General features: G+C 46.2%; 1 protein-coding gene and 1 long non-coding RNA gene across 3 annotated transcripts in view; one reads left to right on the top strand and one right to left on the bottom strand.

Moving 5' to 3' along the window:
* Positions 1–6,733: 6,733 nt before the first annotated feature.
* Positions 6,734–7,825, bottom strand: LOC134480589 (uncharacterized). Its single transcript, XR_010055021.1, has 2 exons — positions 7,183–7,825; positions 6,734–7,041 (listed from the first exon to the last, which is right to left on the bottom strand). It is a non-coding gene; the product is annotated as an uncharacterized LOC134480589 (long non-coding RNA).
* Positions 7,826–13,447: 5,622 nt separating this feature from the next.
* Positions 13,448–24,387, top strand: part of Mreg (melanoregulin) — a 55,583-nt gene continuing 44,643 nt past the window's right edge. Inside the window, exon 1 of one of the 2 annotated variants that reach the window (XM_063267626.1) lies at positions 13,448–13,981. In XM_063267626.1, the coding sequence (XP_063123696.1) occupies positions 13,778–13,981 (204 nt within the window). In that variant the 5' untranslated portion in view covers positions 13,448–13,777. The remainder of the gene's footprint in view (positions 13,982–24,387) is intronic. The other variant, NM_001192002.2, reaches the window with a different exon arrangement.

The following is a 24,387-nucleotide window of genomic DNA, read 5'->3' as shown; positions in this document are numbered from 1 at the left end:
CAGTAGCCACATGGTGGCTCACAATCTTCTGTAATGGGATTAGATGCCCTCTTCTGGAGTGTCTGAAGACAGCTATATATATTCATATATGTAAAATAAATAGTTCTTTAAAATTGTTTTTTGTTCAAAGTCAGAGATGGCCAATTTTCTGGGTGGATGAATTCAGATAAATTACTTTCTCTATACTCCCCACACGTAATTCCATAGCCCCCAACTATGTACTAAAAGCTGATTGAATATTCGGAGTTGCTAAATCTAAGCATGACGTGCAGTGATTCTCTTTTTTTTTTTTTTTTAAAGATTTATTCATTTATTATATATAAGTACACTGTAGCTGTCTTCAGACACACCAGAAGAGGGCATCGGATCTCTTTACAGATGGTTGTGAGCCACCATGTGGTTGCTGGGAATTGAACTCAGGACCTCTGGAAGAGTAGTCGGGTGCTCTTAACCGCTGAGCCATCTCTCCAGCCCCCGTGATTCTCTTCTAACTTGACCTCTGGTCTGAGCCTCAGGCTCCTGCAGCCTGTCCCTCAGACTCCCTAGGTTGGAAATGTAACATTTTCTAAGGTTTTGATTTTAGATCAGAGGCCCTCTGCATGTCTGGGGATCAAGGGACTAGAAAGCAGGTAGAAAGACAGGCCAGGCTGGTAACAGAGATGGGAAGCTTGTTCAACAGCAGTGCCTGGATACCTTGTGCATAAAACAGCGAGGCCCTGCTGTTGGGAGTGATGTCCCCTCCTCTTTTCCAGTGCTACACACACACACACACACACACACACACACACACACACACACACGTATATATACTTTACAGAGGCTAGTAGTTTATTACATAATGAAAGAATCTGTTGCCCTATCCCCCACCCCACAACCCCGCAACGGTCCATATGGGGTAAGAAGCCTCGGAATCAATGATGACACAGATTCCAGGAGTCAGAGATGCAGAACCAGACATTTATTGTTATAGTGGAGATACCCTCTGCCCACGTTGACCCCTAGGTCAGTAATTGCTTGCCCTGCAGCTGGCACCAGCCCATTGACTGCCCCTGTCATACCCTCTGTCTTTGTCTCTGGGCGCCAGGCAGATTCTGTGGTTAGTAAATGTGAAAGCACCTGCTGGTGAAGTTTAGCTTATGTGTTTGTTCCCTGAGGAGTATAGGATAATTGAGGAACTTGGTGTACCATGTCCCCTTGATCCTCTCTGAGGTGGAATTACATACCCAGTAGAGGATCAGGCAAAAAGACCTAAAGCTAGGATCAGACAACAGAAGAGACACGTCCTGAACAATCTGAAGTTCTTCTGACAAGAACCCAGCCTCTGGGTAAACAGAAACCATTCATGTGGAGCCCACGCCTTTCCATCCCTGAAGGTGGTAGCTGATAATTATGTTTTTGCTCACACTTCTCCTTTGTGACATCGACTCTTCTTCAGGGACGTCTAGACTGCAAGGGTTGGAGTGATGCCACTCTGGTAGTAAACCAGACTAAGGTTTCTGGAGACTTCCAGAAGTGTCCAGTTGACACTTCTCTTTTCTAGAACTCCGTGGGTGCTTTTCTCAGTTCAAAAGGAGCTAATAAACACGCTCTCCTGTACTATTAACTCCTTTCCTGTCAGTAGTCCGTCCTGTGTCTCTTGCTAGAACTAAGCAGGAAGCCTCAGCAGCCTCCTGCCATACACAGCATGGGTAAGTTAGAGACCACTCTAAATCTGTATTGACAAGGGAGGCCCTGAGCAGGCTTCAGCTGGCTCCAGCCCTGAGCAGCAATGATGAGGGTCTGCTGAGAAAGCCTAGTGACATGCCTTAGCTTTTCCACAGTGAATCAAAACCAAGTAACGAGGGCCCAGACTGATCCCTGTCAGCCATTACAGTAGCTGTGTGTGACGAGAGACAAGCCATTTAATCCCCCGAGAAATCTTTACCCATCGTACAACAGATCCACGTGTGCTGCTGTGAGGATCCACACAGGGGAGGGATTCTACTCCGAACCAGCAGTTGTGGGTTCCAGGTTAACACTGTTTTGAAAATGGATTTAGGAAGGCTGTCATGTCATGCTGGACATAGTGGTACACACCCTTAATCTTAGCGCTGAGGAGGAGCAAGCAGATCTCTGGGAGTTCATGGTTAGCCTGGTCTATAGAGTGAGTTCCAGGACAGTCGGTGCTACATGGAGAGACCCTGTCTCAGAGAAGGGTGAGGGGAGAGAAAGGGTCAGAGGTAATTGGCCACTTGCTGAGGTATTCCTGCAAAGGAAGGAAGGCTGAGTTGGGAAGCTTGGCTCTGGGTGCCAGTTGTAACTGAGAACTGTGGTCTTTTTCTTTCTATGTCTTTAAAGTAACCTCTCCTGCATATGCGTGGGGCCACAACTAAGGATTTCCCCACTTTGTCTTTTCCATTTCTTCTAAGATGTGCATTGTCAGGGACGGGGGATGGGGGGAGCATTTTTACCTTTTTAAGATGCCAAGACCTGTGGAGGAACTATCCTCTCCTTTGGAGTTCAGCCCGTTGCACCAATTCCTCATGTTTAGAGACTGCATGGAAACTAAGTGGACAGAGATGGGTCTCCCTGGGGTGGGGCATTCATGATGAATCCAAGGGACCTGCAAGAAACTCAGGTACCCAGTCTTTGTGCCTGATATTTAAGAGCAATTTAAAGGATAGGGAGGATGGTTCAGTAAAATATCCCTACCTGAAGTGGTTAAGTCCTCCTTTTCTCTCTCCCTCCCCTCCTTCTTGTGATAAAGGGTAGTCCAGGCTGGCTTTGAACTCATGATCCTTGTGCTCCAGGGTCAAGAGTATCTGAATTACTAGCATGTCTCACTATGCCTTGGCAGTAACCAGCCTTTTTAGATTGGGGTGGGCTGGGGGAAAGCCCAGGGACAGAACTTATGGTGGAAAATCCCGCAGAGGCTCTGCTTCAGAAGGAAGAGGTGAGCTTAGAGGTGCTTAGCAAACTTCTCACAGTGAGAGCCGTACTCCGCTTTGGTCAAATCAAACATTTAAGTGAATGACACATTTCCCTGAGACCCCGCACACAGCATAGCCTGTCCTCATTGGCAACAGCCACCTTCATGTGACAGCTTCACAGGCTGTGCTCAGGGGAAGCTCCCTTCCTCCAGGCCCCCTCGGAACCAGATATATTCTGGTTCTTGGCCATGTCCAGCCTGTGCTGCTCACATCATCTCTACGGAGTCTCGGGTACCTCCTTAGAACTGTATAACGCAGAGTCATATACGGCCATGTGACATTACATGGGGGCAGTTTTCCTTGGTGACATCACAAAATACAGTGGGGGCAACATCACTAGGGAGTGTCATGTACAGTCTACAGTGTCGTTAGGAAGTACTGGGATATAGTTAGCAAACTATATTCAGATTTTTTTTTTTTAAAAGACAGGTTCTCGTTGTGTATCTTTGACTTGCCTAGAACTCATTTGTATAGATGACGACACTGGCCTCAAACTCACAGAGATCCACTTGCCTCTGTCTCCTAAGTGTTGGGATTTGTTGAGGTCTGAATTGATGCACAAACCATTCATTAAACAGGGATGATTTGTTGAACACAAACCCCAAGACTTGGCTGGCTCTGTAGCTCAGAGTCAGGAGCTGTAAGTTACAACCACGGATATTTTTTGGGCTCAGTTTATAGGCAGAAAACCACAGTGAGCTTCTGAGCATGTGCAGGGAGCGCTGTGGGGCGGGCAGCCTTCTCTCAAGGTTTTTAGTAGTTTAGAAGTAACTTGTTAACCTTGCTTGGCTCTGAGTGAAGGCTACAATTGGATAATTTTCAAGAAGAAGGAGAAGGAAGAAAAAGAAAAGGAGGAAAATAAACCTCAGAATATACAGTCAACTTGACTTCGCTCTGAGGCAAACTATTTTCCTCTGTTTAACGTCAAGCTGCTTTTGTGTTGGCAATATGGGATGGCTGACAGACATGAAACAAAAGAGTTACAGCTAACAGGCTTAAAGGTGTGTACCGCCATATCTTGCTCCAATCATGAATATATAGTTAAACTCTCGCCAGCACATTTAACCAAAAGAGGGATCTTTTCTGTAGAATTGTGTTTATTAGGCCGTCAAGACAAATTTATCTAAGTAGATAAAAGGGGAATAAATTCATTTTAAAATTTCAATTTTAATTGTTTGTTGGAGTTCTTTTATATAATTTAAGAAACATCTTGACAGTGGCAACACATGCCTTTAATCCCAGCACTTGGGTGGCAGAGTCGGGCAGATCTCTGTGAGTTCTAGACCAGCCTGGTGTACAGAATGAGTTCTAGGACATTCCAGGCTACACCGAGAAACCATGTCTCAAAAAACCAAATGCGCGCACACACACACACACACACACACACACACACACACACACACACACACACACACACATATTGCCTATTACTTTGATAGCTAAAAGAGAGGAATCCTTTTCCATTTAGCTGAGCATTCACAGACTGAGAACAGCTTGGAGTCAGCTGAAACCTCATTTAAATGCTGCTGAGACTATTTAAAATCGAGTCCTTTGAGGCATGGGGCTGCTGCAGCTTTGCTGGAGGAGTGAAAGCCAGTTTGCTGATCTAGTTTTGGTCTTTGGCTCTATCCTGCAGACTTCAGCTCATTTACAGTGAGAGCCACAAGGTGGCAGCAAGGAGAATTATCCAGGATTTAGGGCAACCCTGATAGGCTTACCTTACTTCATCTTTGTAGACATCCCGTGGGAGAGTTGCAGGCCCGTGGCCTGTTTACATCTCAGCAGGTGGCATGGATAAATAAAGGAACAGGAGGCAAAAACCTCATTGTCATAAACGTGTTTATTCATGCCAATGAGATTGTTAGGATCTGGGCTTAGAACTTGGGCAAGTCTTTATAGTGTCCTAGGAGCAAATATGAACAAATTATTAGCTGGTCTGGAACTTGCTATGTGGGCAAGGCTGGCCTCAGACTTACAGGGATCTGCCGACATCTGCCTCCCAAGAGCTGAGATTTGTTACGGTTCTTGTAGCTTTTCTTTTAGTTTGTGATTTTGTGACATTGTGCAACAAGTAGGGGTCAGTGGCTGCTTATTGGTGTTTAACTGGAAAGAGGCACAGTGTGAGAGGTCCTGCTCTGCTTATTCTTAACTTTAGTTGGGTTTAATGTCATAAGACCTTGGAGAACATGGGTTGCTTGGTACTGGGACAGGGTGGGAGGGGGAGGAGGGAGATGTCCTTGCAGGGTGAGAAGGCATCAGAATCTAGATCTCATTCCCTGGTTGGTCATTGTGAGCACTCAGGAGGCCTTGCAGTGCTTGCCGTGGTGAGGTGATGAGGTGGTTTGATGGTAGGGGTACCCAGCTGTTGTTTTGACAGGGCTCCTTCCCAAGAGGAGTTAAGGAGGCTGAGAGGAGAGGGAGGGAGTCAGGTGGAATGGTCAGGGGAATCTTGCAGCTCTGAGTAGCAATCAGACCTCTTCTGCATCTCTGACTGACTGGCAACCACATTGCTTCTTTGTTTATACAGGTTTCACAGAATAAAGACAGACTAATGATTCCCCAAGAAGTATAGCTTATCTGTTTGATTTTTTTCATTACATGTCCAGGATTACAAGTTCAGTCACAACTAGAAAATACAAACAGAACTGGTTTTTATTTGCATTATCAGTCTATAACTCCAAATGTAAAGAATCTAAAGAATGTCTCCTCCAAAGCACACCAACTTACTATATTACAGCCTGCTTTTAGGCTGGCAGTGTTTGTAGTGTGAAAGCATTCCAGACAAACAGAAGATACATGAACCTTTCTTTGTGAATAGCAAATACTGATACCTAACTTCTTTTTTATAAAGTAGGATGAGTTCATTTTATTCAACCTATCTTAATTGCTGAGTTCTGTTCTTTCAGGGGTCAGAGAGCTCTAATCCTATTGTAAAGGAAGGTCTTGAATCTATAACCCCCTTTTTTTTCCTGGCCAGTTAGAGCTTGTCAATTGTCTCTGTTTACCCTGCACCATTTATACTGTTTGCGTTTGCTCGGGGACAGAGACCCCAAGAAGATTCCTGGAGTAAAGACCTCATCTAGCTATGTGCTTACCTGTGTTTAAAGATCTCCAGGGCGGGGGCTGGGGATTTAGCTCAGTGGTAGAGCGCTTACCTAGGAAGCGCAAGGCCCTGGGTTCGGTCCCCAGCTGGGGGTGGGGGGGGAGATCTCCAGGGCATAAGGAAGACTAGAGGGCCGCATAAAGTTAGTTTTAGGATTTTCCTAGAAACACTCCGACATAATCTTCTCAGACAAAAACATACAATGAATCATAATGCAGAAAGTCCCCAAGAGGGCTGGAGAGATGGCTCCGCTCTTCCAAAGGTCCTGAGTTCAATTCCCAGCAACCACATGGTGGCTCACAACCATCTGTAATGGGATCCGGTGCCCTCTTCTGGTGTTCTGAATACAGTGACAGTGTACTTACATATATAAATAAATGAATCTTAAAGAAAAGGAGGAAGTCCCTAAGAATACCACATGCAGAGACTGAAATGCAAACGTTAGAGACAGGAGGGCCACGATTGCTGCATTGGGCTCAGCCTTGCTGCAACTGTGACAAAAAGCTTGATAGCTTCGTGACTCTCGCCTTTTCCAGTGGATATGGCTTTACCCGTAGAGTGGTATGGACAGCTATGGGTGTAGACTTGCTTGTAGGAAGATGGCTGAGGTAAGACAGACCTTACCTCGAGCTGCAGGAATCAAAGGCTGGGCACAGACATGTGAATTTCATAATTTTCCAATTTTTGTTCTGGATTCATTTTTTCGAGTATCAATAGCCTATTTGTCATCTTTAGATGTATTTCGTAAGATACTGGGCTCAGAACCAATCTCAAAAGGTTGGTAATAAATATTTGCACAGGCAAATAATTTTAGGTGGTTATCATTTGCTGCTGGAGGAGAGGCAATGCACACTTTGCTTCCCTGTCGTGAAAAGCTTCTGCAGGCTGGATTGTGGGGTTTGGCGCCTGACACGAGTTAGGACTTGCATTCCTTGTGAGGTCAACCCTTTCCACTGCAGACGGCCGCATCTGTAACGCACAGAGAGTCACAGTTCACCTGGTGTATCAGCATTTGTCGGGGACGATTTAGCTCTGCCCAGAGAGTTTACATAGAACATTGTTGGTTAAACAGTGCAGTTAAATATAGGGAAAAGTATAGAAGTCTTTTACCTTCCTGGAGCCATGCCTCTTGTGCCTACAGATGTTTTCCTTAGGAAACCACCCTTTTCCTGCTCTTAGTCCAAGATCTCACTTTTCCTGCCTGCCACTGGCTCTTCTCTTGAGCACTGCATAGATGCGCATGACACTTGCATAGCCTATGAAGTGGTTCCCTCCATCTGTGCACAGACCATCCGGTCTATTGTGGGCCAACAAGAGCCAGGCCCAGGCCTATAGGTTGAGTGGTGGGGAGGGAGGTATTCCTTGTGTGCTGAGTTAACTAAGAGGGATGTGCAATCCAGGACTGCTGAAGGCACGGGAGTGGCACCAACTCAGCCCAGGATAAATGCACACCAAGCCTTTATGCCCTAGGGCCTGGCTCTAGTTGTGATGTCAATAGCTGGCAGTACAGACCTTAAGGGACTTCCTTTTGCACTTGTACCTGTCCGAGTGTTGTCGCTAGTGGTAATTAGCAGCTGATTTCTGTCCAGCAATGGCATTTCAAATTTAGCCCAGGTATTGGGAGGAGTTGACAAACTTTGATTTTTACAAGGTTAGTCTGTGAGAGTCAAAATTTCTTGAATAAGACTCTCTTGGTACCATTTGCATGTTTCCTCATATGTTTTTAATCCCTAGTGTTGGGGATTGAACTCGGGAGGGCATCCTTCTGAAAGCTGAGCTCTTTCCAGGTTTGAAGGAGTTCGGTGAAGAGACCCCGCTGAATTTTGAGGGGAACAGAAATGATTTTCATACTGGAGCTGAAGAAGGAGCACAGACTATAGTATTAAGGTTTTTTTGGGGGTGTTTTTGGAGTGAGGTGAACTTGAGTAGCAGCAAGCACTGAGTAAAAACAGCTTAGAAATTTAGGATGTGTCTGGCATTCTAGGAACCACAGGTGATGGGCAGAAGGATGGAGAAGCCAAGCAGAGAAATAGCAACACAAAACTTCGTTGTGCTTTGGACACTGCCTAAGCACAGGAAATGCTCCTTGATTAGCTCTCCCTCTGTCACTTTGATCCTTTTCCTGCCCTTCACCAGACTGTAAAGTGTCACAAAAGCTGTCCCTAGTAAGTAGAAAGAATATTGAGTAACTCACAGAGAATGGGAAAAGTCCTGTAGGGATGTTCCAGGCACCTGAGTAGCAATAGCCTGTAGTCTCCTCTTCAAGCGACTGCCCCTAAAGTAATTCACATTTCAACCTTAAGCGTCCTCTATCGTTGGCTTCTGGTGTTTAAGATGTGAACTGCCGGAGGTGTATTTGATCAGCTTATTTTGGTCATAGCCTGTTCCTTTAGAGGATAAGGAGCAAGGGGTGGTAGGGTATCTTCAGTCATGTGCAACCTGCAGAATTGAGAGTATTTAAAAGACAACGGAGAGATGGGGATATTGTAGATGCAAAAACTCGTGCATCAGCTGGCCATAGTGGCACACGTCTGTAGGGGGAGGTGCTGATAGTAAGGTCTGGTTCCCTAATTGGTTTTTGATTTGGTCAATAAAGAAGGCAGGAGCCAATTGCTGGGCAAAGGGTAAAGGTAGAACTTCCGGGTCCCAGGAGGAAGAGGAGACACTGGGAAAGAGAAAGGGGTTTTTCGGCCAGGCTTTGGTATGAGAAGCACATTAACAACCATGTAAGGTCTTGGGGGGTAGTTAGAACTGGTGGCCGATATGGGTTAGCTGATACAGTCTAGCTGATAAGGTTAGGGGCAGGAGATTCTGCGCCCAACAATTGTGCTATCAGACAAGTTCTAAGATAATAAAGCTGTCTAAATGTTTTTCTTCCTCAGAGCAAAGGTGGGCAGAGATACAGAGAAGCCGGATCGTTGATGGTGGCTTGGCGAAGCTAAGTCGGTAGGGACTGGGATCACTCCCAGGAGCTGGGGCAGCTCCCAGGAAAGGAGGTAGCTGGCGGTTTGGGTTTGGCAGAGCTAAGCTGGGAGGACCGAGCAAATCGGAAGTGGGGTCAGCGGCAGCTAAGCCAGGAGCAAGGACTGTACTCCTAGGAAAGGGGGAGCGTGTTTTTAAAATTACAGGCAACATACATCTTTAATTCCGTCTCTTGGGAGGCAGAAGCAGGTGGATCTCTGAGTTTCAGGGCAGCCTGGTCTACAGAGTGAGTTTCGGGACAGCCAGGGCTACATAATGAGACCCTGTTTCAAAAACAAAACAAAACAATAGCAAACGATAAAAACAGTGACTCTAAGAACCCCTCACCCTGTATTTCTCTTGGTGATATTTAGTCATGGAACTTTAAAAAAATTCACTATTTATTCAAAGATTTATTTATTTTATGTGAGCACACTGTTGCTCACTGTTGCTCTCTTCAGACACACCAGAAGAGGGCATCGGATCCCATTACAGATGGTTGCGAGCCACCATGTGGTTGCTGGGAATTGAACTCGGGACCTCTGGAAGAGCAGTCAGTGCTCTTAACCACTGCGCCATTGGTCTAGTCCTCTTTTTTTTTTTTTTTTTAATAACATTGTTTTATGTGTGTGAGAGTTTTTTCTTCATGTGTGTAAGTTCATCATATATGTGCAGGTGCCTGTAGGCACTAGGATTCTCTGGAGTTAGTTATAGGCGGTTGTGAGCTCCCATGTGGGTGCTGGAAACTGAGCATACATCCTTTGCAAGAAGAGCAAATTCTCTTAACTGCTGAGCCCCCTCTCCAGCCCCTGTTATTTTATTCTTGTTGTTGTTGTTGTTGAGACAGGGTCTCACTGTTTAGCTCTGGGTCACCGAGAACTGTCTATGTAGATGAAGCTGGCTCCAAACGCACCAAAATCTGCCTATCTCTGTCCTCCGAGAGCTGGGATTAAAGGCCTATACCACTAAACCAGGAGGCAGAGACCGGCCTGGTCTACAAAGTGAGTTCTAGGGCAGCCAGGACTACAGAGAAACCCTGTTTCAAACAAACAAACACACATGGCTATGGCTGGCCTTTTTAAATGTATGCATGTGCATCTGAGTGTGGGTAATGTCCACATGAGTGCATTTATCCATAGAGGCCAGTGGCTTCCAGTTCCCCTAGAGCTGGAGTCAGAGGCAGATGTGAGTGGTCTGATGTGTATTCTAGGAACTGAACACAGGTCATCTGCAAAAACCAGTGTGTGCTTCTAACTGCTGAACTATCTCTCTAGCCGTGTGTGTGTGTGTGTGTGTGTGTGTGTGTGTGTGTGTGTATGCCATGATGTGCATGTGGAGGTCAGAGGTCTTTTTGGGAGTCAGTCCCTCCTACCGTGCATGTGTGTCCTGGAGATCAAACTCAGGTTGCCAGGTTTGGCAACAAGCACCTTTCCCCACTGAGCCATGTTCTTGGCCCTCATGGGACTTCTTGATGTGATTTCTCCGAACCACCATGGTTCTCCACTGTGCCTTACATTTCTTAGGGAGAGGTGCAACTCCTGAGTAGCGTCACCAAAATTCAGCAGAACTTCCCACACAAACACTAGAGAATTTTGGTGGAATCCACCAATGATGTAGCATTGGGATTTAAACATTTGGATTTTCTCATTCTCCCTTCTGCACGAGCCCTTTCCCCCTCCAGCTCTCAGCAATTGTCAGTAAATTCCGAAAGGCTGGGGGTGTGTGTGTGTGAGGAAGGACTCCAAACTACACTAATTGTTTTCAAAACAGACCCAGACAGACTCAGGGTTTTCCTTGACACAGAGAACTCTAAAAATAGAGGCTGGCCCCTTTCCTAGTTCTGCTCTCAAAACAAGCAGCTGATGGCCCTGTAAGTCACCAGTTGCCCCAGGGGACTGCCAACTCCCCTGACATCAGGTACCCAGGGCTCTTGGTAAATGTCAGATGAGACTCTGTGTGGTTGGCGAGGTGCTGGCCTCAAGGCAGGCAGCAGAGCGGAGGAGGAGCAGCGGAAGAGCGGGGCACCACTGTGAAAGGGGAAGCTCACAGCTTCCCTGCGAAGGGAAGTGTGCTCAGCCACAGGGCTGGAGGTGGAGGAGAAGCTGAAGGTGGAGGAGAAGCTGAAGGTGGAGGAGAAGCTGAAGGTGGAGGAGAAGCTGAAGGTGGAGGAGAAGCTGAAGGTGGAGGAGAAGCTGAAGGTGGAGGAGAAGCTGAAGGTGGAGGAGAAGCTGAAGGTGGAGAAGCACAGTGGTTTCCTGTAGCTTATGAAGATGAGAGAAGCAGGAAGGGAGCCAACTCCCAGGAAGACAACACTGTGACAGACGCTGAGGTGATGAGTCTTAAAGAGCCAACAAACAGGGCAGTCTCTCAATGGCTCAGTGAAAGGCAAGCCAGACAAACTTGGTTGGATTCCTGGGACCCACATGGTGGAAGAAGAGAACCAACTCCTTCCTGCAAGATGTTCTCCGAACCCCGCATGTGTATCAGAGCGCTCATAGCCTCCCCGCCCCTGCCGAATAAACAGATGTAATAAGTGCGCTTTAAGAAGGGCACTTTAAGAACTCCAACTGTTATGTCCTAAAATTCAAATTAGAGAGAATATTAATTTAAAAGCAGGCATAAACTGGACATGATCTTTATTAAGGCTCAATGCTAACCTCTTGGTTCAATCATTAGAGAGACACAGTCGGCTGGGATGGGATGGTGGGACTAACATAAAGTCCTGAGTTAGATCTCTAGCACTGTATAAACTGGGCATGGCAGCACATACCTGTAACCTCAACCCTTGAGAGGCAGGAGGGTCAGAAGTTCAAGGTCACATCCAGCTATATAGGGAGTTCAAAATCATCCTGGGCTACATGAGACCTTTTCAAAATAAAATACTGGGGGCCTGGGGCTGTAGCTCAGGTCTTGAGTCTGGTGTGAGCAAGACCCTGGGTTTGACCTCTAGACACACACTGCTCTGTGGCACTTGTCCCCCACCCCTTTTTTTGCTTTATTTTTTCTATAGTCTATACTCATTTAATGTTAATGTACTTGATAAGTGTTTATTTCGTTTGTCCAACCCCCTCACTCCAGAATGTTCGCTCTTTGTTGGTCTTATTTACTGCTGTATCCTCGTCTTAAAGCATGCCTTGAACATAGCTGAGAGTAAATACATCTCAAATAAATCAGACTGGCAAAGACAAAACAAAAATGCAAAAATACCTTCTGTCTTAGGGTTTTACTGCTGTGAGCAGACACTGTGACCAAGGCAACTCTTTTTTTTTTTTTTCCAAGGCAACTCTTATAAGGACATTTAATTGGGGCTGGCTTACAAGTTCAGAAGGTCAGTCCATTATCATCAAATTGGGAACATGGCAGCATCCAGGCAGGCATGGTACACAAAGAGCTGAGAGTTCTCTATCTACATTTGAAGGCTGCTAGCCTAATACTGGCTTCTAGGCAGCTAGGATGAAAGACCACACCCACAGTGACACACCTACTCCAACAGGGCCATACCTCCTAATAGTGCCACTCCCAGGGCTGTGCATTCACAAACCATCACCCTTGTATCTTATATTGAAGATAAGACATCTGTATGACAGAGTCTAAATTTGAATTGCTTACTGGAGAGCAATTTGGCAAGATTCATCGAAATTGAAGGGGTGGTCTGAAGAGATGGCTCAGGGTTTAAGAGCACTGACTGCTCTTCCAGAGGTCCCGAGTTCAATTCCCAGCAACCACAAGGTGGCTCACAATCATCTGTGATGGTATCTGGTGCCCTCTTCTGGTGTGTCTGAAGACAGCAACAGTGTACTCACAAAAATAAACCATTTTAAAATCTTGTTTAATTTTTAAAAAGGTTAAAGGGGCATCTTATGACACAGCAAGTCAACTGCCACATCTTTATTCAGTTGATGTAGATGCTCCTAACTACATCAAGGAGGTGTACTGCAGCCCTACCTTAGTAAAACCGTCTGGGATTGGTTTACGTGTATACCGTGTACACCGTTTTACATAACGCACTGGCATCCATAAGAGTAGGTCTGGGTGAGGAAGACAGACAGGCACACACTGGGATGCAGTATGATCTGCATGACTTTAGTTAAACAAGCCAGGCACAAATGTGTGCATGGGAAGGGTTGGAGGGAGGAAAGGAGGAAGTGCAGCGGGGGTGGGGTGGGGTGAGGGGGGTGTAATGTTTTGATTTCAAAAGGTAAAAAAAAAAAAAGAACAAAAAAATTGGTGTGGTAATCTGCTTGGACATTAAAAAAAAATTGGGGTCTGGAGAGAGAGATGGCTTGGTGGTTAAGAGCATTTATTGCTACAGAAGTCAGGATTCGGTTCCCAGCATCCACTTGGTACTTTACAAAAATACATCTCTATCATAATGTAACAGTTGTAGAACTCACAGGCGGTTGCTTTTTATTCCACCCCCCTAAGACTGTTCAAGGACTGGACGTTTGAAAAAAAAAAAAACTTTTTCAAAGCGTGTATTGTGGGAGGGAGACCTTTCACTTCCTCAGCAGTGAAGCCAATTAAAAGGACGGTTGGGTTCGGCCACGCGCTGCAGACCCCCCGCTGCCCAGCGGTCACCCCCGGGGTTCTGCGCTGCGCCTAGAGCGCGTTCGCTCCTTAGAGGGCGGCAGCGGGGCGTCGCGGGGACGCATGCGCTCGGGCGGCACCCAGGGAATTAAAAGAGAGAGGGAAAAGCTCCCGCGGCAAACGCGCGGCTTGCGTCTCCCCGGCCGGCCGCGGCGTGATGCTCACGGCCCGGCCCGTGACGCCGCGGCCGTCCCCGTCCCTGTCCCCGTGCCCCAGCCGCCATCGCGCGCCCGGCTCCGGGATCCCGGCGCCCGGCCTCGCTCCCCATGGGGCTGCGCCGCTGGCTGCGGAGCGCCTGCTGCTGCTGCCCGTGCCGGTGCCTGGAGGAGCCCGCGCGGCCCGAGAAGGAGCCGCTGGTCAGGTGCGTACCGGGCTGCCTCACGGGGTGGGGACCCGGGTGTCCTCTGAACCGGGGAAGGGGGTGCTGTGAGGTCACGCAGCGGCGCCACCCGGCCCCCGGTTCCCGCACTGTGTGTCTCGGACAAGACGTTTTAAGCTCTGGATCCTTGACTCAAGATTTTGTTTGGCTCCTCGGAGACAGCGAATGCCCCTGGGAAATGCCACTGACAGATGCAGGGGCAAGGCTAGGAAGAGAAGTTTCCAGAAGGGGTCTCATCGGATGAGATGGACGAACGTGGGTTTCCGTGGCACTGAGCAAAAAAGTTTGGCTAGCTCGTCCAGTGTCATGACCGAAAGAAGTCTCTTTCAGTGACTGAGGAAATCTTTCTCGTGATAAAACTAGGCGTTCTGTACTAGAGACAGCCTATCGACTGTTTCGGTGTAGCTTAAGCTGTGACATGTGAGGAAATTTAATGCTCATTAGCAAAAGCGCTAAGAGGCCTTGTGAAGGAACTCTATGCATAGCTTTGTCAGACTCAAAAGTAATACTTTAATATAGATATAAACATAAGGGGTAGAAGAAAAGGCACTCAGAAATAAGACATACCCAACTGTGGGTACCGGCTCCTAGAGAGAGAAGAGCCAGGACTGTGATTTTTACTTTTCCCTAAAATGATTTTCTTTTTCTATTGCGAGTTTGCTGAAATTAAGTTCCACCATGCCAGGTTAACCTTATGTTCTAAAAAAATGAATGAAGTCCCACCAAGTCGTGCCCCAGGGAACAGAATATTTAGAATGAAATTAGGGCACAGGATATAGGGTGGAATTCTAGGCTTGGTGAAGAAGCTCAGAAGCCAGAGCCTCTCTTCCTTAAGGGACACGCAACGAATACAGTCATGCTTGCACAACTCTTTCCCCAAGCACAGCGTGGTTTACCTTTCCTTACTCTGTCAAGTTCAGACACTTCCCCTGACTTTGGAGTTACATAACCCATCCTGCCTGTCTGCTCCTATTTTCCAGCGCATTAAGCACGGTATACTTGCCCCTGTAGGAACAATCTACTCTTAGTCTCTCCGAGCTCGCGGCCAGCGGTGACCTTTTGCCTTCTTCCCTTTCCTAAAGCAGCCTCGTCTGATCATGCTGCTCCTTTTCATCTCCCGCTTGGGATTTAGGCCTCGGATTTATCCTTTTGTTATATGGTGAGGTGTTTCATGAAATATGTCCAGACACACAAGGCACTATATACATACACACAGCAACAGCAACAGCAACAACAAACACACACACACACACACACACACACACACACACACACACACACACACACGGTATCTTACTATGTTGACCTGTAGACCTGGCTGACCTCTAATTCAGAGATCCACTTGTCTCCTGAGTGCTCTGATTAAAGGTGTTCTCCACCTCTCCGGGCTACCGTACTACGTTTGGTGGTTTTTGCTAATAGCCCTCTTGCCTAGATTTTGAGATTACTTTGGGCTTGGAGAAACTGAATTATCTACCTTTAATTTAAAAGGCAATAGGTAACAGTGTAGATTTTTATCTCTGGACTCCAGGCTCTAGGTTATTACGAAATATAGTCTTGAGTTTAGTTTCAGCCAGTTTTCATTTTGTTCCCCCCTCCCCCCAGTGCTTTTTTACCCTAGAATTGCTGGACTTTAGGTACCTTTTATTTTGAAATCGAGACCCTCGCCTGTCCTGCTTTATGCTCACTGGGTGACAGTTCGTGAAGTTTGTGACCTACCTTTCTTTCTCTCTTTATTCCTTTCTTCCTTCCTCCCTCCCTCCCTCCCTCCCTCCCTCCCTCCCTCCCTCTCTCTCTCTCTCTCTCTCTCTCTCTCTCTCTCTTTCTTTCTTTCTTTCTTTCTTTCTTTCTTTCTTTCTTTCTTTCTTTCCTTTAGAAGATAAGTTAGTCCGGCATGGTGGAACAGGCTTATAATCTCAGCACTTAGGTTGGGAGGCAGGAGAATCAGGTGTTCAAAGCTGCCTTGGCTAAGGAAGTTTAAACACAAAACCCTATCTAAAAAGAAATGTTGAAGAATTGGGAAGGTGGCGGGTGGTGGTGGTGGTGGTGCGTGCTTTTAATCCCAGCACTTAGAGGCAGAGGCAGGCAGATCTTTGTTAGTTTAAGGCCAGCCTGGTCTACAGAGAGAGTTCCAGGGCTACACAGAGAAACGCTGTCTCAAAAAGAACAAAAACAAAAAGCCAAAAACAACAACAACAACAAAAAAGAAAGGTATCATCAGTTGGAGCAGCATAGCCAAGCACTGGTGAGTCCAGCTACCTGGGACGAGTCACGTAAGTGGGTGACTGGCCGTGAGTTATTCAGGTTTTTTGTGGCACAGTTTCCTCATGTCTTCGTTGAGGGTGATGATGCTAGTACGTACTTCAGAGGACTTCAGGGAGAAAGGAAAGGAGGTCATACTGGCCAAGTGCTTAATGGAGTGTCTGACAACATAGTAAATAGTCCATAAATGTTAATTAGTACTAATTTTCATGTCATTCTTCTGAGTATGTGAGTATGAGTGGGCTTGTGTCATGTGGTTTAGTGTTATTACGGCGCCATTTCGATACAACCATTTCGGAAGGCCAGCTTGTTAATGGGCACGGGGTAGTGGTACCCATATCTCAATGGGTACTTGCTTGTTCTTTTCTACCCAAGATCTTGTTTGAATTTATTGTTTTAGTTTACTACTATTATATTTATGTGTGTGATAGTGATATGCAGCCGTGTTTGTATGCGTGCTCACATGGGCATGGGTACATGTGTGTGCATATAGGGGCCCGGGGTTGATTTCAGGTGTCTTCTCAATTGCTCGAACCCCTGTATGTTGAGGCTGTGTCTCTCACCGGAATTCAGAGCTTGCTAGCTCGAACCTTTGCTCAGGAGATCCCCTGTCTCTGCCTCCTGAGCTGGAATTACAGGTGGATGACTAGGCCTGCCTGGCATGTATGTGGGTGCTGGGGATCCAAACTCTAGCTCTCACATTGGCATGACAAGTACTTTGCCTGGTGAACTATCCACCCCCTGTTTTGTTTTAATGTATGTCACTGGCTTTTAGTATATGCACAAAATCATGCAGCTATCACAGCTATATTTTGTGTGTGTGTGTGTGTGTGTGTGTGTGTGTGTGTGTTTGTGTTGGCATGCTTGAGCCTTGGCTTATGTGTGGCAGTCAGAAGAGAGGACCACTTGTGAGAGCCAGTTCTCTTCTCTTAGCATGTGAGTCCTGGAGAAGGAGCTCAGGTCATCAGGCTGGGAAACACGCACAGTTATCCTCTGAGCCATCTCTTCAGCTCCTATTGGTACTGTTTATTTCCAGTATATTTTTAACCCCTTTCAAAAAAAAAAAAAAAAAAGAAAAGAAAAAAAAAGAGCATCCCTGCTAACCATCGCTTTTCTTATTCTCACCACAGTGGTTACCAAGCAACCAGTAATCTACATCTTTGACTTTACTGATTTGCCTGTTTGGGGTATTTTTTTTGTAAGTGTGATCATAATCGGCCTTTTGCGCGATGGCTTCAGGCTTTATTGTGTTGGAGCATGTATCAATACTTGACTTCTTTTTATGGATGAATATTATTTCTTTGTGTGGATTTATCATACTGTGTTTATCTGTTCACCTGTTGATGGCCGTTTGGATTATATCTGCTTTTTCCTGTTATGAGTAGTGTGCGGACGCTCGTGTGCAGGTTTCTGTGTAGACATGGTTTCAGCTCCCTTGGGTGAAGCTCTCCGAGTGGAATTACTAGGCCATGGGGCCTGCTGTTCTGTTTCTACAGAGCCCAGGTGAAGCCTTTACTGATGAGGTGAAGTCTTGTGACCAGATGGTTCACACTGTTACTGAGAACTTAAGTTCCTCACGTCCATCTTTTTTCTTGCCCTTATAATTTTTTTCTTTTAACATGTCGTTTACAGCTCTGAGAGCTAAAGTGCCTGGAAGAGCTAACACCATCAGGGGAGGCCACAGTGCCACCTGTATGTGTGGCCACCCGAGGCCTTTCTCAGAATTGCACTCGGACGCCTGTTAGACCAGGACATGCAGCTCTCAGTCTCCCAGTCTCAGCTTGCTGCGGCCTGAACAGATTTTTGACCTTTGTCCTTAGCTTTTGGGGGGACTATGTCTCTGGGGAGGAAAGAGTCTCTGTTCTCAGATGTGCCTCTGTGTTTTCTCTCCCCTGATTATCTCCTTACTTTCTCTCTTAAGACATCCTTCAGATCCCCCCTGACTAACCAACCATTCACCTTGGAGATGCTATGATCTTTAACTACCATTCTCTGATGTCCTCTGCGTCACATGCAAATGTCATAAGGGCAGTTGCCTGGACACCCACATCCTTCTTGACTACGGTTGTTGTTGTTGTATTATTATTAAATGGAAACATGTGGCAAGTGTGCTAAAAACACAGCTTCTGGTACCTATCCCAAAGAGACTGATAAATAAGTCTGGGGCAGGCCTGGGATTCTGCATTTTAGTAATTATGACTATGCTTGGTGGTTTGGCTGTGGACGGTTTGTGGACCTAGTTTGTGAAACAGCTCTAAAAGCTATGCGCAGGGCTGGGGAGGTTGTTGGCAGGTAAAAATTGTGCTCTGCTAGCACGAGGACAGGGATTTGGATCTCCAGAGCCCATGTGAAATGCTGGGTGGATGTGTCAGCCAGACTGTAATCCCAGTGCCAGGAAGATGAGACAGAGGAGGAGTCCCCAAGCAAGCTGGCTAGCAAGACTACCTGAAACTTGAGAGCTTCAGATAGCAAGAGACCGGCCTCCACATAAAAGGTGGAGGGAAATCAGGAAGACTCTTGGCATCAACCTTGGGCCTCCACAGGTGCACACATGCACACTTGCACCCTCTGCACATATGCACATAAGCACATAAGCAAAAGGAATAAAAGCTATGCTTAGGTTCAGTGGCGGGGCACACCCATATAGATAGTATCTGTTTATTGGGCTCCTAGCCTTTCCCCAATCCAATCCTGAAATCAGACATCTAGTTCGATGGATATCGTGTTTTTTGAAGGTTGCAAGTGAAGAGAACTGACTGGTCCTCTCTCAGTGTACTCGCTACCTGTTGCCATGATGTTGAACTGCTCTGTCACATTTCTTCCTCCCTGGAGTCTAATTTTGCATTCACTGCCTCTGTCTGTGACCAACCAGTGAGCTGGCTTCCTACCTGCCACCTTTGCTGATGTCATACTTGATATCAGAGACAACCTTTTTATTTTCTGTATCCCCTCCCCACTGTGTGTGTGTGTGTGTGTGTGTGTGTGTGTGTGTGTGTGTGTGTGTGTGTGTGTAGTGTCTGAAGAAGGCAGAGGAGGATATCTGGTATCCTGCCTTCAAACCATGAATTATTCTTTTGTGAATATAGAGGTAGGCTGGCAGCCAGCAAGACCCAGTGTTTCTCTTGTATCTACCCCACACAGTACTGGACTGCAGGAGTGTGAACGTGGCCATGCTTGGCCTTTTACATGGGTGCTGGAGATTTGAACTCAGTCCTCCTGCTTGTGCAGCAATCTCTCCAGTTTCCTAGTTCCTTTTCTTTGTTTGTTTGTTTGTTTCTTCCTTCCTTTCTTTTCTTTTTTCTTTTTTCCTTTCTTTTAAAAGATTTATGTATTTATTATCTTTAAGTACACTGTAGCTGTCTTCAGACACATTAGATGTCTTCAGAGGGCATCAGATCTTATTACAGATGATTGTGAGCCATCATGTGGTTGCTGGGATTTGAACTCAGGACCTCTGGAAGAGCAGTCAGTGCTCCTAACCACTGAGCCATCTCTCCAGCCTTCCTAGTTCCTTTTCTTCTGAGAAACTTTGATCAGGTTTAAGGCCCATTTCAGTTACTGCCTTTTGGAGCATATGTTGGGAAATCTCCCTAAGAGGTTAAGGTGTCTCTTTACTTTTACCCTTGGGCCTCTTCCTGCCTTCAGCCAAGTGTCACAGTTATAAGGTGTATATTTTAAGTCTGATGAGACTAGGGGTCTCAGGTCAGCACCTGATGACTGAATCCTCACTTTTGTTTGCCCTGTGGTACCTAGAACAGTGGAGTCACAATGGAGTAAGAGTGGAATAAAATAATTTTTGACTTTTTGTTATATTTGTCCATTTATGAATTGCTTGCTATCTATAAAATTTTCTAAACTATTTTTATTGTATTTATTTATTTATTCATTTGTTTGTTTTTTTGAGGCAGGATTTTTTTTTTTTTTTTAAATATTTTATTTATTTATTTATTATATGTAAGTACACTGTAGCTGTCTTCAGTCACACCAGAAGAGGGCATCAGATCTCATTACAGATGGTTGTGAGCCACCATGTGGTTGCTGGGATTTGAACTCAGGACCTCAGGAAGAGCAGTCGGTGCTCTTAACCACTGAGCCATCTCTCCAGCCCTTGAGGCAGGATTTGTCTGTGTAGCTCTGGCTGTCCTGGAACTCACTCTGTAGACCAGGCTGGCCTCGAACTCACAAAGATCCACCTGCCTCCCAAAAGCTAGGATTAAAGGTATGTATCACCACTGCCAGGCTTTAAAATTATTCTAAAAAATTATGATGAGTAGTGAAACAGATCAACAATTCTGACACATACCTTAAGAGAGAATGATAACGTCTCTGTCCCTGTCACCCTTGGTTATGCCTTCAGCTTCAGCCTCTTCCCGCCTCCAAGGATGACCTCTAAATCTGCTTTTAGAATTCTTAAACCTTATTCGCAAAGTGCATATTGCATTCAGGCTCTTGCACAAGAGATATTTATTTGCATATATTGTTGGTTAATTGTCACCGTGACCAAAAGAGGTAGATATTATCTAGGCATAAGTGAGGAATCCTAGCATGGAGAAATTAAATAATAAATCCAAGGTTATAACCAATAAGAGAGTGTATTTGAGAACCACTTGTGGGACTGGAGAGATGGCTCAGCTATTAAAAGAATGGGTGTTCTTCTAGGAGGACCCAGGTTTGACCCCATGGTGGCTCACAACTGGCTGTACTTCCAGTCCCAAGGGAATCTGATGCTCTAATGTGGACTCCAAGGGAACCAAGCATGTACATGGTGCACAGCCATACATACAGGCAAAAACACCTATGCATATAAAACAAAAGAAATCCTAAGGGGAAACAAAACAACATTGTGATGACACACACCTGTAAGTATGGTTCTTGGGAGATGTGGAAGCAGGAATACAGGACGGTCAAGGTCTCTGAGAGGTGGTGACACATGCCTTTAATCCCAGCACTCCATACCAGAGATGGGTGGATCTCTGTGGGTCTGAGGCCCACCTGGTCTACATAGAGTTTCAGGTCAGCCAGGATGACATAGTGACACACACAGAGACATACACACATAGAGAGACACAGAGAGAAGGACACACACACACACACACACACACACACACACACACACACACACACACATAGACACACACACACACACACACACACACACAGACATACACACACACACACACACACAAAGTTCAAAGTCCATCTTGGTTATACAGTGAGTTTATGGTCAGCCTGATAGGCCAGACCCTGTCTGAAGAAGATGTGAATCCTTGTCTCTGGTTCAAAACCTGTATGTGGGGGGCTGAAGTGGTAGCTCAGCTGGTAAAGGGCTTGCCTTGAAGTCTGATCTGCAGCACCCATGTAAAAAAGTCAGGCATGACAGTGTGTGCTTACGTTTCCAGAACTGGAGAGTCTGTTAGCTGAAGAGGTGTAGGAGTGTGTCTCCCCTACCCACACCCCATCCTCCCTTCCTCCCCCACCTCTTCCTCTCCTTCCTCCCCCCTTTCCTCTATTTCCCCTTTCTTCTTTCTCTCCTTTCCTTCTTCCCCCTCTCCTTCTCTTTCTTTTCTCCTGCAGTTCTGGGGATGGAACTCAGTGCCTTGTACGTACTAACCAAGTGCTCTCCCACTGCCCCAGCCCCTGAACTAGACATCGTTAACACAAGACAGTTTAAGAACAAACCTAGGCCTGGAGAAAGGACTGGACCTGATCTTAGCGCAGTTTACAGTGTGAAAGAAAGCACAGGCTTCTTTGGATCATAGACTCACTGTTCACTGTCCGTGGGGTGGGAGTCTTAGAAGAACTGAATCACAGTAGCACGATCATATCAGCTATCCATATAGGGTTTAAGTTCTGGGTGCCACTGTTCCCACACTGACCACGTTCCCAGAGGAGGGTGAAAAGTGATTGGATTAGCATCCGCAGACCATGGCATTGAGGAGAGAGCCACAGTGCAGATGGCTTGTTTTGAGATGGCTATATCATTGGCTACCCATCTCAAGTATTCAATGCCTTTATGTTGGTTGCCTTAACATTTTAAGTTACTAGTTAAGAGAAACGTGGGGTATGGATCAAGGCTGTCACAATAACAGCGTGGTGGTTTACAGCTACAGAAATGTGTTCCTTCACAGCTCTTTGCGTCTGTAAGTCTGAGATCCGGGTGTCGTTGGGGCTACAGCTGCTTGAAAGACTAGGACAGTGCTTCTCAATCTGTGGGTTGTGACTCCCTGACAAGAGATTCCTAGAGCAAGTTATTTCTTGCTGATTCCAGTTTTGGGATTCCTGCTGTCTCCTGGCTGGTCTTAGCTCGGTTTAACCTCTTCCCCTGTCTTCCATGCTTCTCTCTTTTTTCTTTTCTTTTACTGGATATTTTTGTTATTTACATTTCCGATGTTATCCCCTTTCCTGTTTTCCCCGGTTTCCCCTCCAGAAACTCCCTATCCCCTCCCCCTCCCCCGCTTCTATGAGGGTGTTCCCCCACCCACCCACCTACTCCCGCCTCCCTGCCCTGACATTCCCCTACACTGGAGCATTCAGCCTTCACAGGACCAAGGACCTCTCCTCCCATTGATGCCAGACAAGGCCATCCTCTGCTACATATATGACTGGAGCCATGGGTTGCCACTTCTTCCTTCTCAGCCTTAAAACTTCTTTCTCTTACTTAGGAAGACTGCATCATTGAGTTTAGTGACATCCCTAGAATCCAGGATCATCTCATCTCAAGATCCTTTAATTAATAACATCTTTAAAACCCGGATTTCCAAGTAATGGCTCATTGGCAGGTACTGGAGATTAGCACCTGGATATACCTTTTGTGGGGACACTTAAACTCACTATGGAATATTTTGACTTAAACTCACTACGGGGGCTGGAGAGATAGCTCAGAGGTTAAGAGCACTGACTGCTCTTCCAGAGGTCCTGAGTTCAATTCCCAGCAACCACATGGTGGCTCACAACCATCTGTAAAGAGATCCGATGCCCTCTTCTGGTGTATCTGAATGAAGACAGCTACAGTGTACTTATATATAATAAATGAATAAATCTTTAAAAAAAAAAACTCACTACGGAATATTTTGACTTAAACTCACTACAGAATATTTTGGAAAAATGAGTGAGCCAAGGGATGCTGATCAAACCTAGAGCCTTGTGTATGCCAGGTAAGCACTCTTACCAGTGAGCTACAGCCTTGGCCATCCAAAGCATCTTTTTTGTTTGTTTGTTTGTTTTTTGTTTTTTGTTTTTTCCAGAGCTGAGGACCGAACCCAGGGCCTTGTGCTTGCTAGGCAAGCGCTCTACCACTGAGCTAAATCCCCAACCAAAGCATCATTTTTTGATTTCACATTTGTAACATGGTTTTCCTCCATCCTTTATAAAAGCCTGCCCTTGCTATGTAAAATTCCACCTGAGTATGAGTTGTGTCCCCAGGGCTTTAGCTGCAGACACTGTTAGGCAGAGAGAGAGAGAGAGAGAGAGAGAGAGAGAGAGAGAGAGAGAGAGAGAGAGAGAGAGAGAGAGAGAGGGAGGCAGGCACCAAGTCCTCTGATATCATACAGCCTCTTGACACATTACCAGAGGCCGAGGTAGAACAAATATTTGGTGTAATGCCACGTGTAACACCATCTCTCCAGTGCTTGGTACCCTCTCAGGGAAGTGACATTGTTACTCCATCTTTGTTTACCTGTTGGTAACTGAGAAGCACCACCATCACTGTGTGGGTATTCAAAGACAAAAGAAGCAGAGAGAACCACCAGGCTTGCTTTAGTTCTGCTGTCGTCCAGGCAGGCCTTTACCTTGTGGTCCTCCAGCCTCAAGCATCCCGAGTGGCTGGGCCTGGCTTAAATGGCTAACTGTGGATGACTCTCTCTTAAGCCACTCCAGTGGACACAGAAGCTTCCAGACGTCACCTTCATGATACTCACACTGGTGGGCAAGGAGCGGAGAGGAAATGTAGCCCTTCATTTGTCTGGGGTGCCTGGATGCCGATTATGGAAAATAAATGAGACCTCGCTTAGCTCTAGATAATTACCTTGTGTCCACAGAGAGGGCGTTTTAGGAAGGAATGGAGTTTTTCCAAATGTCCCTCAGGCCATGTAGACGTGACATAGTTTGGGCCAGCCTACTTGAGGGTG

Source organism: Rattus norvegicus, chromosome 9 (genome assembly GCF_036323735.1).
Source record: "Rattus norvegicus strain BN/NHsdMcwi chromosome 9, GRCr8, whole genome shotgun sequence".
In the NCBI taxonomy this organism is placed as follows: domain Eukaryota; kingdom Metazoa; phylum Chordata; class Mammalia; order Rodentia; family Muridae; genus Rattus; species Rattus norvegicus.
This window is presented reverse-complemented; position numbering and strand designations above follow the sequence as displayed.